Source organism: Scyliorhinus torazame, chromosome 26, assembly GCF_047496885.1.
Source record: "Scyliorhinus torazame isolate Kashiwa2021f chromosome 26, sScyTor2.1, whole genome shotgun sequence".
NCBI classification, from domain to species: domain Eukaryota; kingdom Metazoa; phylum Chordata; class Chondrichthyes; order Carcharhiniformes; family Scyliorhinidae; genus Scyliorhinus; species Scyliorhinus torazame.
Genome location: NC_092732.1, coordinates 40808285 through 40822125, shown reverse-complemented (window position 1 = coordinate 40822125; position 13841 = coordinate 40808285). Strand labels below are relative to the sequence as shown.

Genomic DNA, 13841 nt, shown 5'->3' with positions numbered 1-13841 from the left:
GGGCTGGAGGAGGTTACAGAGATAGGGAGGGGGTGTAGGGACTGGAGAAGGTTACAGAGATAGTGAGGGGGTGTAGGGGGTGGTGGAGGTTACAGAGATAGGGAGGGGGTGTAGGGTCTGGAGGAGGTTACAGAGATAGGGAGGGGGTGTAGGGTCTGGAGGAGGTTACAGAGATAGGGAGGGGGTGTAGGGGCTGGAGGAGGTTACAGAGATAGGGAGAGGGTGTAGGGCCTGGAGGAGGTTACAGAGATAGGGAGGGGGTGTAGGGGCTGGAGGAGGTTACAGAGATAGGGAGGGGGTGTAGGGACTGGAGGAGGTTACAGAGATAGGGAGGGGAGTGTAGGGGCTGGAGGAGGTTACAGAGATAAGGAGGGGGTGTAGGGACTGGAGGAGGTTACAGAGATAGGGAGGGGTTGTGGGGGCTGGAGGAGGTTACAGAGATAGGAAGGGGGTGTAGGGGACTGGTGGAGGTTACAGAGATAGGGAGGGGGTGTAGGGGGCTGGAGGAGGTTACAGAGATAGGGAGGGGGTGTAGGGTCTGGAGGAGGTTACAGAGATAGGGAGGGGGTGTAGGGTCTGGAGGAGGTTACAGTGATAGGGAGGGGGTGTAGGGGCTGGAGGAGGTTACAGAGATAGGGAGGGGGTGTAGGGGCTGGAGGAGGTTACAGAGATAGGGAGGGGGTGTAGGGACTGGAGGAGGTTACAGAGATAGGGAGGGGGGTGTAGGGGCTGGAGGAGGTTACAGAGATAGGGAGGGGGTGTAGGGGCTGGAGGAGGTTACAGAGATAGGGAGGGGGTGTAGGGACTGGAGGAGGTTACAGAGATAGGGAGGGGGTGTAGGGGCCGGAGGAGGTTACAGAGACAGGGAGGAGGTGTGGGGGCTGGAGGAGGTTACCGAGGTAGGGTGGGGGTGTAGGGGCTGGAGGAGGTTACAGAGATAGGGAGGGGGTGTAGGGTCTGGAGGAGGTTACAGAGATATGGAGGGGGTGTGGGGGCTGGAGGAGGTTACAGAGATAGGAAGGGGGTGTAGGGGACTGGTGGAGGTTACAGAGATAGCGAGGGGGTGTAGGGGGCTGGAGGAGGTTACAGAGATAGGGAGGGGGTGTAGGGTCTGGAGGAGGTTACAGAGATAGGGAGGGTGTGTAGGGGCCGGAGGAGGTTACAGAGACGGAGGGGGTGTGGGGGCTGGAGGAGGTTACACAGGTAGGGAGGGGGTGTAGGGGCTGGAGGAGGTTACAGAGATAGAGAGGGGGTGTCGGGGCTGGAGGAGGTTACAGAGTAAGGGAGGGGGTGTGGGGGCTGGAGGAGGTTACAGAGATAGGGAGGGGGTGTAGGGACTGGAGAAGGTTACAGAGATAGTGAGGGGGTGTAGGGGGTGGTGGAGGTTACAGAGATAGGGAGGGGGTGTAGGGTCTGGAGGAGATTACAGAGATAGGGAGGGGGTGTAGGGTCTGGAGGAGGTTACAGAGATAGGGAGGGGGTGTAGGGGCTGGAGGAGGTTACAGAGATAGGGAGAGGGTGTAGGGCCTGGAGGAGGTTACAGAGATAGGGAGGGGGTGTAGGGGCTGGAGGAGGTTACAGAGATAGGGAGGGGGTGTAGGGACTGGAGGAGGTTGCAGAGATAGGGAGGGGAGTGTAGGGGCTGGAGGAGGTTACAGAGATAAGGAGGGGGTGTAGGGACTGGAGGAGGTTACAGAGATAGGGAGGGGTTGTGGGGGCCGGAGGAGGTTACAGAGATAGGGAGGGGGTGTAGGGGCTGGAGGAGGTTACAGAGACAGGGAGGGGGTGTAGGGGCTGGAGGAGGTTACAGAGATAGGGAGGGGGTGTAGGGTCTGGAGGAGGTTACAGAGATAGGGAGGGGGTGTGGGGGCTGGAGGAAGGTACAGAGATAGGAAGGGGGTGTAGGGGACTGGTGGAGGTTACAGAGATAGGGAGGGGGTGTAGCGGGCTGGAGGAGGTTACAGAGATAGGGAGGGGGTGTAGGGGCTGGAGGAGGTTACAGAGATAGGGAGGGGGTGTGGGGGCTGGAGGAGGTTACAGAGATAGGGAGGGGGTGTAGGGTCTGGAGGAGGTTACAGAGATAGGGAGGGGGTGTAGGGAGTGGAGGACGTTACAGAGATAGGGAGGGGGTGTAGGGTCTGGAGGAGGTTACAGAGATAGGGAGGGGGTGTAGGGTCTGGAGGAGTTTACAGAGATAGGGAGGGGGTGTAGGGGCTGGAGGAGGTTACAGAGATAGGGAGGGGGTGTAGGGCCTGGAGGAGGTTACAGAGATAGGGAGGGGGTGTAGGGGCTGGAGGAGGTTACAGAGATAGGGAGGGGGTGTAGGGACTGGAGGAGGTTACAGAGATAGGGAGGGGGGTGTAGGGGCTGGAGGAGGTTACAGAGATAGGGAGGGGGTGTAGGGACTGGAGGAGGTTACAGAGATAGGGAGGGGTTGTGGGGGCTGGAGGAGGTTACAGAGATAGGGAGGGGGTGTAGGGGCTGGAGGAGGTTACAGAGACAGGGAGGGGGTGTAGGTGCTGGAGCAGGTTACAGAGATAAGGAGGGGGTGTAGGGTCTGGAGGAGGTTACAGAGATAGGGAGGGGGTGTGGGGGCTGGAGGAGGTTACAGAGATAGGGAGGGGTGTAGGGGCTGGAGGAGGTTACTGAGATAGGGAGGGCTTGTAGGGGCTGGAGGAGGTTACAGAGATAGGGAGGGGGTGTAGGGTCTGGAGTAGGTTACAGAGATAGGAAGGGGGTGTAGGGGACTGGTGGAGGTTACAGAGATAGGGAGGGGGTGTAGGGGGCTGGAGGAGGTTACAGTGATAGGGAGGGGGTGTAGGGGGCTGTAGGAGGTTACAGAGATACGGAGGGGGTGTAGGGGCTGGAGGAGGTTACAGAGATAGGGAGGGGGTGTAGGGGGCTGGAGGGGGCTACAGAGATAGGGAGGGGGTGTAGGGGCTGGAGAAGGTTACAGAGATAGGGAGGGGGTGTAGGTGCTGGAGGAGGTTACAGAGATAGGGAGGGGGTGTAGGGACTGGAGAAGGTTACAGAGATAGGGAGGGGGTGTAGGGGCTGGAGGAGGTTACAAAGATAGGGAGGGGGTGTAGGGAATGGAGGAGGTTACAGAGATAGGGAGGGGGTGTAGGGGCCGGAGGAGGTTACAGAGACAGGGAGGGGGTGTGGGGCTGGAGGAGGTTACAGAGGTAGGGAGGGGGTGTAGGGGCTGGAGGAGGTTACAGAGATAGGGAGGGGGTGTCGGGGCTGGAGGAGGTTACAGAGATAGGGAGGGGGTGTGGGGGCTGGAGGAGGTTACAGAGATAGGCAGGGGGTGTAGGGTCTGGAGGAGGTTACAGAGATAGGGAGAGGGTGTGGGGGCTGGAGGAGGTTACAGAGATAGGGAGGGGGTGTAGGGGCTGGAGGAGGTTACAGAGACAGGGAGGGGGTGTAGGGGCTGGAGGAGGTTACAGAGATAGGGAGGGGGTGTAGGGTCTGGAGGAGGTTACAGAGATAGGGAGGGGGTGTGGGGGCTGGAGGAGGTTACAGAGATAGGAAGGGGTGTAGGGGCTGGAGGAGGTTACTGAGATAGGGAGGGGTTGTAGGGGCTGGAGGAGGTTACAGAGATAGGGAGGGGGTGTCGGGTCTGGAGGAGGTTACAGAGATAGGGAGGGGGTGTAGGGGACTGGTGGAGGTTACAGAGATAGGGAAAGGGTGTAGGGGGCTGGAGGAGGTTACAGAGATAGGGAGGGGGTGTAGGGGGCTGGAGGAGGTTACAGAGATAGGGAGGGGGTGTAGGGGCTGCAGGTGTTTACAGAGATAGGGAGGGGTGTAGGGGGCTGGAGGGGGCTACAGAGATAGGGAGGGGGTGTAGGGGCTGGAGAAGGTTACAGAGATAGGGAGGGGGTGTAGGGGCTGGAGGAGGTTACAGAGATAGGGAGGGGGTGTAGGGACTGGAGAAGGTTACAGAGGTAGGGAGGGGTGTAGGGGCTGGTGGAGGTTACAGAGATAGGGAGGGGGTGTAGGGACTGGAGGAGGTTACAGAGATAGGGAGGGGGTGTAGGGGCTCGAGGAGGTTACAGAGACAGGGAGGGTGTGTGGGGGCTGGAGGAGGTTACAGAGGTAGGGAGGGGGTGTAAGGGCTGGAGGAGGTTACAGAGATAGGGAGGGGGTGTAGGGGCTGGAGGAGGTTACAGAGATAGGGAGGGGGTGTCGGGGCTGGAGGAGGTTACAGAGATAGGGAGCGGGTGTAAGGGCTGGAGGAGGTTACAGAGATAGGGAGGGGGTGTAGGGGCTGGAGGAGGTTACAGAGATAGGGAGGGGGTGTCGGGGCTGGAGGAGGTTACAGAGATAGGGAGGGGGTGTGGGGGCTGGAGGAGGTTACAAAGATAGGGAGGGGGTGCAGGGGCTGGAGGAGGTTACAGAGACAGGGAGCGGGTGTAGGGGCTGGAGGAGGTTACAGAGGTAGGGAGGGGGTGTAAGGGCTGGAGGAGGTTACAGAGATAGGGAGGGGGTGTAGGGGCTGGAGGAGGTTACAGAGATAGGGAGGGGGTGTCGGGGCTGGAGGAGGTTACAGAGATAGGGAGGGGGTGTGGGGGCTGGAGGAGGTTACAAAGATAGGGAGGGGGTGCAGGGGCTGGAGGAGGTTACAGAGATAGGGAGGGGGTGTAGGGGCTGGAGGAGGTTACAGAGATAGGGAGGGGGTGTAGGGGCTGGAGGAGGTTACAGAGATAGGGAGGGGGTGTAGGGAGCTGGAGTAGGTTACAGAGATAGGGAGGGGGTGTAGGGACTGGAGGAGGTTACAGAGACAGGGAGCGGGTGTAGGGGCTGGAGGAGGTTACAGAGATAGGGAGGGGTTGTAGGGTCTGGAGGAGGTTACAGAGATGGGGAGGGCGTGTAGGTCTGGAGGAGGTTACAGAGATAGGGAGGGGGTGTGGGGGCTGGAGGAGGTTACAGAGATAGGGAGGGGGTGTAGGGGCTGGAGGAGGTTACAGAGACAGGGAGGGGGTGTAGGGTCTGGAGGAGGTTACAGAGATAGGGAGGGGGTGTAGGGGGCTGGAGGGGGCTACAGAAATAGGGAGGGGGTGTAGGGGCTCGAGAAGGTTACAGAGATAGGGAGGGGCTGTAGGGACTGGAGAAGGTTACAGAGATAGGGAGGGGGTGTAGGGGCAGAAGGAGGTTACAAAGATAGGGAGGGGGTGTAGGGACTGGAGGTGGTGACAGAGATAGGGAGGGGGTGTAGGGGCTGGAGAAGGTTACTGAGATAGGGAGGGGGTGTAGGGGAGTGGAGGAGGTTATAGAGATAGGGAGTGGGTGTAGGGACTGGAGGAGGTTACAGAGGTAGGGAGGGGGTGTAGGGGTTGGAGGAGGTTACAGAGATAGGGAGGGGGTGTAGGGGCTGGAGGAGGATACAGAGATAGGGAGGGGGTGTAGGAGGTTACAGAGATATGGAGGGGGCGTAGGGGCTGGAGGAGGTTACAGAGATAGGGATGGTGTTTAGGGGTTGGAAGAGGTTACAGAGATAGGGAGGGCTGTAGGGGCTGGAGGATGTTACAGAGATAGGGAGGGGGTGTAGGGGCTGGAGGAGGTTACAGAGACAGGGAGGGGGTGTGGGGGCTGGAGGAGGTTACAGAGATAGGGAGGGGGTCTAGGGGCTGGAGGAGGTTACAGAGACAGGGAGGGGGTGTAGGGGCTGGAGGAGGTTACAGAGATAGGGAGGGGGTGTAGGGTCTTGAGGAGGTTACAGAGATAGGGAGGGGGTGTGGGGGCTGGAGGAGGTTACAGACATAGGGAGGGGTGTAGGGGCTGGAGGAGGTTACTGAGATAGGGAGGGCTTGTAGGGGCTGGAGGAGGTTACAGAGATAGGGAGGGGGTGTAGGGTCTGGAGGAGGTTACAGAGATAGGGAGGGGGTGTAGGGGACTGGTGGAGGTTACAGAGATAGGGAGGGGGTGTAGGGGGCTGGAGGAGGTTACAGAGATAGGGAGGGGGTGTCGGGGCTGGAGGAAGTTACAGAGATAGGGGGGGTGTGGGGGCTGGAGGAGGTTACAGAGATAGGGAGGGGGTGTAGGGGCTGGAGGAGGTTACAGAGACAGGGAGGGGGTGTAGGGGCTGGAGGAGGTTACAGAGATAGGGAGGGGGTGTAGGGTCTGGAGGAGGTTACAGAGATAGGGAGAGGGTGTAGGGTCTGGAGGAGGTTACAGAGATAGGGAGGGGGTGTGGGGGCTGGAGGAGGTTACAGAGATAGGGAGGGGGTGTAGGTGCTGGAGGAGGTTACAGAGACAGGGAGGGGGTGTAGGGTCTGGAGGAGGTTACAGAGATAGGGAGGGGCTGTGGGGGCTGGAGGAGGTTACAGAGATAGGGAGGGGTGTAGGGGGTGGCGGAGGTTACTGAGATAGGGAGGGGTTGTAGGGGCTGGAGGAGGTTACAGAGATAGGGAGGGGATGTAGGGTCTGGAGGAGGTTACAGAGATAGGGAGGGGGTGTAGGGGACTGGTGGAGGTTACAGAGATAGGGAGGGGGTGTAGTGGGCTGGAGGAGGTTACAGAGATAGGGAGGGTGTGTAGGGGGCTGGAGGAGGTTACAGAGATAGGGAGGGGGTGTAGGGGCTGGAGGAGGTTACAGAGATAGGGAGGGGGTGTAGGGGGCTGGAGGGGGCTACAGAGATAGGGAGGGGGTGTAGGGGCTGGAGAAGGTTACAGAGATAGGGAGGGGGTGTAGGGGCTGGAGGAGGTTACAGAGATTGGGAGGGGGTGTAGGGACTGGAGGAGGTTACAGAGATAGGGAGGGGGTGTAGGGGCTGGAGGAGGTTACAGAGATAGGGAGGGGGTGTAGGGACTGGAGGAGGTGACAGAGATAGGGAGGGGGTATAGGGGCTGGAGAAGGTTACTGAGATAGGGAGGGGGTGTAGGGGAGTGGAGGAGGTTACAGAGATAGGGAGGGGGTGTAGGGACTGGAGGAGGTTACAGAGGTAGGGAGGAGGTGTAGGGGTTGGAGGAGGTTACAGAGATAGGGAGGGGGCGTAGGGGCTGTAGGAGGATACAGAGATAGGGAGGGGGTGTAGGAGGTTACAGAGATATGGAGGGGGTGTAGGGGCTGGAGGAGGTTACAGAGATAGGGATGGTGTTTAGGGGTTGGAAGAGTTTACAGAGATAGGGAGGGCTGTAGGGTCTGGAGGATGTTACAGAGATAGGGAGGGGTGTAGGGGCTGGAGGAGGTTACAGAGACAGGGAGGGGGTGTGGGGGCTGGAGGAGGTTACAGAGATAGGGAGGGGGTGTCGGGGCTGGAGGAGGTTACAGAGGTAGGGAGGGGGTGTGGGGGCTGGAGGAGGTTACAGAGATAGGGAGGGGGTGTCGGGGCTGGAGGAGGTTACAGAGACAGGGAGGGGGTATAGGGGCTGGAGGAGGTTACAGAGATAGGGAGGGGGTGTAGGGTCTGGAGGAGGTTACAGAGATAGGGAGGGGGTGTAGGGTCTGGAGGAGGTTACAGAGATAGGGAGGGGGTGTGGGGGCTGGATTAGGTTACAGAGATAGGGAGGGGGTGTAGGGGCTGGAGGAGGTTACCGAGATAGGGAGGGGGTGTAGGGTCTGGAGGAGGTTACAGAGATAGGGAGGGGGTGTGGGGGCTGGAGGAGGTTACAGAGTTAGGGAGGGGTGTAGGGGCTGGAGGAGGTTACTGAGATAGGGAGGGGGTGCAGGGGCTGGAGGAGGTTACAGAGATAGGGAGGGGGTGTAGGGACTGGAGGAGGTGACAGAGATAGGGTGGGGGTATAGGGGCTGGAGAAGGTTACTGAGATAGGGAGGGGGTGTAGGGGAGTGGAGGAGGTTACAGAGATAGGGAGGGGGTGTAGGGACTGGAGGAGGTTACAGAGGTAGGGAGGAGGTGTAGGGGTTGGAGGAGGTTACAGAGATAGGGAGGGGGCGTAGGGGCTGTAGGAGGATACAGAGATAGGGAGGGGGTGTAGGAGGTTACAGAGATATGGAGGGGGTGTAGGGGCTGGAGGAGGTTACAGAGATAGGGATGGTGTTTAGGGGTTGGAAGAGGTTACAGAGATAGGGAGGGCTGTAGGGTCTGGAGGATGTTACAGAGATAGGGAGGGGGTGTAGGGGCTCGAGGAGGTTACAGAGACAGGGAGGGTGTGTGGGGGCTGGAGGAGGTTACAGAGATAGGGAGGGTGTGTAGGGGTTGGAAGAGGTTACAGAGATTGCGAGGGGTGTAGGGGTTGAAGAGGTTACAGAGATAGGGAGATAGGGAGGGGTGAAGGGGCTGGAGGAGGTTACAGAGATAGGGAGGGGGTGTAGGGCTGGAGGAGGTTACAGAGATTGGGAGGGGGTGTAGGGCTGGCGGAGGTTACAGAGATTGGGAGGGGGTGTCGGGCTGGAGGAGGTTACAGAGATAGGGAGGGGGTGTAGGGGCTAGAGGAGGTTACAGAGATAGGGAGGGTGTGTAGGGGCTGGAGGAGGTTACAGAGATAGGGAGGGGGTGTGGGGGCTGGAGGAGGTTACAGATGATAGGGAGGGGGTGTAGGGGCTGGAGGAGGTTACAGAGATAGGGAGGGGGTGTAGGGGGCTGGAGGGGGCTACAGAGATAGGGAGGGGGTGTAGGGGCTGGAGAAGGTTACAGAGATAGGGAGGGGGTGTAGGGGCTGGAGGAGGTTACAGAGATTGGGAGGGGGTGTAGGGACTGGAGGAGGTTACAGAGATAGGGAGGGGGTGTAGGGGCTGGAGGAGGTTACAGAGATAGGGAGGGGGTGTAGGGACTGGAGGAGGTGACAGAGATAGGGTGGGGGTATAGGGGCTGGAGAAGGTTACTGAGATAGGGAGGGGGTGTAGGGGAGTGGAGGAGGTTACAGAGATAGGGAGGGGGTGTAGGGACTGGAGGAGGTTACAGAGGTAGGGAGGAGGTGTAGGGGTTGGAGGAGGTTACAGAGATAGGGAGGGGGCGTAGGGGCTGTAGGAGGATACAGAGATAGGGAGGGGGTGTAGGAGGTTACAGAGATATGGAGGGGGTGTAGGGGCTGGAGGAGGTGACAGAGATAGGGATGGTGTTTAGGGGTTGGAAGAGGTTACAGAGATAGGGAGGGCTGTAGGGTCTGGAGGATGTTACAGAGATAGGGAGGGGTGTAGGGGCTGGAGGAGGTTACAGAGACAGGGAGGGGGTGTGGGGGCTGGAGGAGGTTACAGAGATAGGGAGGGGGTGTCGGGGCTGGAGGAGGTTACAGAGGTAGGGAGGGGGTGTGGGGGCTGGAGGAGGTTACAGAGATAGGGAGGGGGTGTCGGGGCTGGAGGAGGTTACAGAGACAGGGAGGGGGTATAGGGGCTGGAGGAGGTTACAGAGATAGGGAGGGGGTGTAGGGTCTGGAGGAGGTTACAGAGATAGGGAGGGGGTGTAGGGTCTGGAGGAGGTTACAGAGATAGGGAGGGGCTGTGGGGGCTGGATTAGGTTACAGAGATAGGGAGGGGGTGTAGGGGCTGGAGGAGGTTACCGAGATAGGGAGGGGGTGTAGGGTCTGGAGGAGGTTACAGAGATAGGGAGGGGGTGTGGGGGCTGGAGGAGGTTACAGAGTTAGGGAGGGGTGTAGGGGCTGGAGGAGGTTACTGAGATAGGGAGGGGTTGTAGGGGCTGGAGGAGGTTACAGAGATAGGGAGCGGGTGTAGGGTCTGGAGGAGGTTACAGAGATAGGGAGGGGGTGTAGGGGACTGGTGGAGGTTACAGAGATAGGGAGGGGGTGTAGGGGGCTGGAGGAGGTTACAGAGATAGGGAGGGGGTGTAGGAGCTGGAGGAGGTTACAGAGATAGGGAGGGGGTGTAGGGGGCTGGAGGAGGTTACAGAGATAGGGAGGGGGTGTAGAGGGCTGGAGGAGGTTACAGAGATAGGGAGGGGGTGTAGGGGGCTGGAGGAGGTTACAGAGATAGGGAGGGGGTGTGGGGGCTGGAGGAGGTTACAGAGATAGGGAGGGGGTGTAGTGGCTGGAGGAGGTTACAGAGACAGGGAGTGGTTGTAGGGGCTGGAGGAGATTACAGAGATAGGGAGGGGGTGTAGGGTCTGGAGGAGGTTATAGAGATAGGGAGGGGGTGTAGGGGGTTGGAGGAGGTTACAGAGATAGGGAGGGGGTGTAGGGGGCTGGAGGAGGTTACAGAGCTAGGGAGGGGGTGTAGGGGCTGGAGGAGGTTACAGAGATAGGGAGGGGGTGTAGGGGGCTGGAGGGGGCTACAGAGATAGGGAGGGGTTGTAGGGGCTGGAGAAGGTTACAGAGATAGGGAGGGGGTGTAGGGGCTGGAGCAGATTACAGAGATAGGGAGGGGGTATAGGGGCTGGAGGAGGTTACAGAGATAGGGAGGGGGTGTAGGGTCTGGAGGAGGTTATAGAGATAGGGAGGGGGTGTAAGGGCTGGAGGAGGTTACAGAGATAGGGAGGGGGTGTAGGGTCTGGAGGAGGTTACAGAGATAGGGAGGGGGTGTGGGGGCTGGAGGAGGTTACAGAGATAGGGAGGGGGTGTAGGGGGCTGGAGGAGGTTACATAGATAGGGAGGGGGTGTAGGGGCTGGAGGAGGTTACAGAGATAGGGAGGGTGTGTAGGGGTTGGAAGAGGTTACAGAGATTGCGAGGGGTGTAGGGGTTGAAGAGGTTACAGAGATAGGGAGATAGGGAGGGGTGAAGGGGCTGGAGGAGGTTACAGAGATAGGGAGGGGGTGTAGGGCTGGAGGAGGTTACAGAGATTGGGAGGGGGTGTAGGGCTGGCGGAGGTTACAGAGATTGGGAGGGGGTGTATGGGCTGGAGGAGGTTACAGAGACAGGGAGGGGGTGTGGGGGCTGGAGGAGGTTACGGAGATAGGGAGGGGGTGAAGGGGGCTGGAGGAGGTTACAGAGATAGGGAGGGGGTGTAGGGGCTGGAGGAGGTTACAGAGATAGGGAGGGGGTGTAGGGGCTGGAGGAGGTTACAGAGATAGGGAGGGTGTGTAGGGGCTGGAGGAGGTTACAGAGATAGGGAGGGGGTGTGGGGGCTGGAGGAGGTTACAGAGATAGGGAGGGGGTGTAGGGGCTGGAGGAGGTTACAGAGGGAGGGAGGGGTGTGTAGGGGCTGCAGGAGGTTACAGAGATAGGGAAGGGTGTAGTGGTGGAGGAGGTTACCGGACTAGGGAGGAGGGTCAGGGTTAGACGTGTGAATGTTCTGTGTCCCTCTTTTTTAAATTCACAGTCTGTGGAGATAGTAACGTTTTTTTTCAGAATTTCATAGAATTTACAGTGCATCAGGAGGCCATTCGGCCCATCGAGTCTGCACCGGCTCTTGGAAAGAGCACCCTACCCAAGGTCCACACCTCCACCCTATCCCCATCACCCAGTAACCCCAGCCAGCACTAAGGGCAATTTTGGACACAAAGGGCAATTTAGCGCGGCCAATCCACCTAACCTGCACCTCTTTGGACTGTGGGAGGAAACCGGAGCACCCGGAGGAAACGCACGCAGACACGGGGCGGACGTGCAGACTCCGCACAGACAGTGACCCAAGCCGGGAATCGAACCTGGGACCCTGGCGCTGTGAAGCAATTGTGCGATCCACAATGCGACCGTGCTGCCCCGTGCTGTTTGAGGTACAGGATAGTCCAAAACATTGTTTGTTGCCCAGAAACGCGTGTGGGGGCCCTCTGGGAGTGTTTACCAAGTCCCCAGATCAGTTCCAGGACAACAACACTATTTGAAGTGGCCAGTCTGGGAAGGCCCGTCAGCGAAGGCACGGGGATAGGAATTGGCGCTATTAAGTGTGACAAAAGGAGGCGTGAAAGAAGGAGGCTCCGAATTAAAGGAAGAGGTGGAATCCAGCGAGATGGATGCCAGGAGGCAAGACCCAAACCCTGTGGGGGGGAACCTTTTCTAAAGCTATCCGAGTGGGGGAGGGGGGGAAGTTCTGGGGAGAATTCCGAGAAGAGGTCTTTACCGATGGCTCGGGGAATCCATCGTGTGACAATTGCAATGGGATTGCTTGACTAACATCTGTGCGGATTTACGCAAAATCCATGGACTGTGTCTTGGTTACAGGTGTCATTTGAGCTTCAGTGTGAAGTATTTGCTCACAATTGCCTGTCAATTCAGATGTACCTCATCCCAACCCTGAATATGACAGCGTAAGGTACATAAATAGTTTTATCTTTCTGAACTTCTGCAACAAAGTTCATTTTTTGTTTGTTCTAAGCCTCTGAAGAATTTTTGGCATCTTTCCAACAGCAAGTGTCTTCTTTATCAGTCAGGATCTACTTTAAACAGTATGGTATTTGTCCCCAAACAGGATCTACAGGTCCGATAATCATCATTAAAGTTTACAGAGATAGGGAGGGGGTGTAGGGGCTGGAGGAGGTTACAGAGATAGGGAGGGGGTGTAGGGGCTGGAGGAGGTGACAGAGATAGGGAGGGGGTGTAGGGGCTGGAGGAGGTTACAGAGATAGGGAGGGGGTGTAGGGGCTGGAGGAGGTCACAGAGATAGGGAGGGGGTGTCGGGGCCCGAGGAGGTTACAGAGATAGGGAAGGGTGGAGGGGTGGAGGAGGTTACAGAGATAGGGAGGGGGTGTAGAGGCTGTAGGAGGTTACAGAGATAGGGAGGGGCTTTAAGGGGCTGGAGGAGGTTACAGAGATAGGGAGGGGGTGTAGGGGCTGGAGAAGGTTACAGAGATAGGGAGGGGGTGTAGTGTCTGGAGGAGTTTACAGAGAAAAATCAAATTGTCAGTACTGAGGGAGCGCCGCACTGTCAGAGGGTCAGTACTGAGGGAGTGCTGCACTGTCAGAGGGTCAGTACTGAGGGAGCGCCGCACTGTCAGAGGGTCAGTACTGAGGGAGTGCCGCACTGTCAGAGGGTCAGTACTGAGGGAGTGCCGCACTGTCAGAGGGTCACGCACCTGCCTGCACACTCAGTCCATTCAGACACCTCGCTCTCCCCCCCCGCCGCTGTTGCCTCTAACCTTTGGCAGCTGACACCATCGGCCATCTCAGTCCATCCTTGGAGCGTCTCATCCCGTCTTGCTCCCCGGAAATTTACAGCGTCCACTTGTCCGTCTCTGGAGTTACCGCTTTCCAGGCGGACGGTTCGCAGACCCGACTTCGACTGAAGCAGACTTCAGTCTGATCGAGATTAGCCGGTGCGGGAGTCTCTCGCTCGCTCTCTCTCTCCAACAGTGCCTGTGAAGGAATGTGCGGCAGACAAGTGAACACAGATCAGACAGTGCGGAGGTTCAGGGCGGAGCGAGACCGTGGGAGGGGGATTCTAAATAAAGAAAGGAATTGTATTTAAAGGGGCAGCTGCACCCAGCAATCGGCAGGGGTGCGTTTGGAAAAATGAAATGAAAACCGCTTATTGTCACAAGCGGGCTTCACATGACGTTACTGTGAAAAGCCCCTAGTCGCCACATTCCGGCGCCTGTTCGGGGAGGCTGGTACGGGGATCGAACCCGTGCTGCTCGTCTGCTGTAAAGGCCAGCGATTTAGCCCTGTGCTAAACCAGCCGCCATTTTATTTCGAACGGACAGCTTCTGGTGGAGGATTCGTGGTTGCCCCTCACGTCGCTTTGAGTACGGCACGAGTAGGGGGGGGGGGCGGGCACGGAGATCAGTAGTGAGGGAGCGCCGCACTGTCAGAGGGTCAGTACTGAGGGAGCGCCGCACTGTCAGAGGGTCAGTACTGAGGGAGTGCCGCACTGTCAGAGGGTCAGTACTGAGGGAGTGCCGCACTGTCAGAGGGTCAGTACTGAGGGAGTGCCGCACTGTCGGAGGGTCAGTACTGAGGGAGCACCGCACTGTCAGAGGGTCAGTACTGAGGGAGTGCCGCACTGTCAGAGGGTCAGTACTGAGGGAGTGCCGCACTTTCGGAGGGTCAGTACTGAG

At 58.5% G+C, this 13841-nt stretch overlaps 1 protein-coding gene across 1 annotated transcript in view; it reads right to left on the bottom strand.

Annotated features, from left to right (window-relative positions):
- The window catches only part of tlr18 (toll-like receptor 18), a 23417-nt gene extending 10109 nt beyond the window's left edge, over window positions 1-13308 (bottom strand). Inside the window, exon 1 of the mRNA XM_072490642.1 lies at window positions 12924-13308. Coding sequence (XP_072346743.1) covers window positions 12924-12975 — 52 coding nt within the window. The 5' untranslated portion in view covers window positions 12976-13308. The remainder of the gene's footprint in view (window positions 1-12923) is intronic.
- Between the last annotated feature and the right edge of the window lie 533 nt (window positions 13309-13841).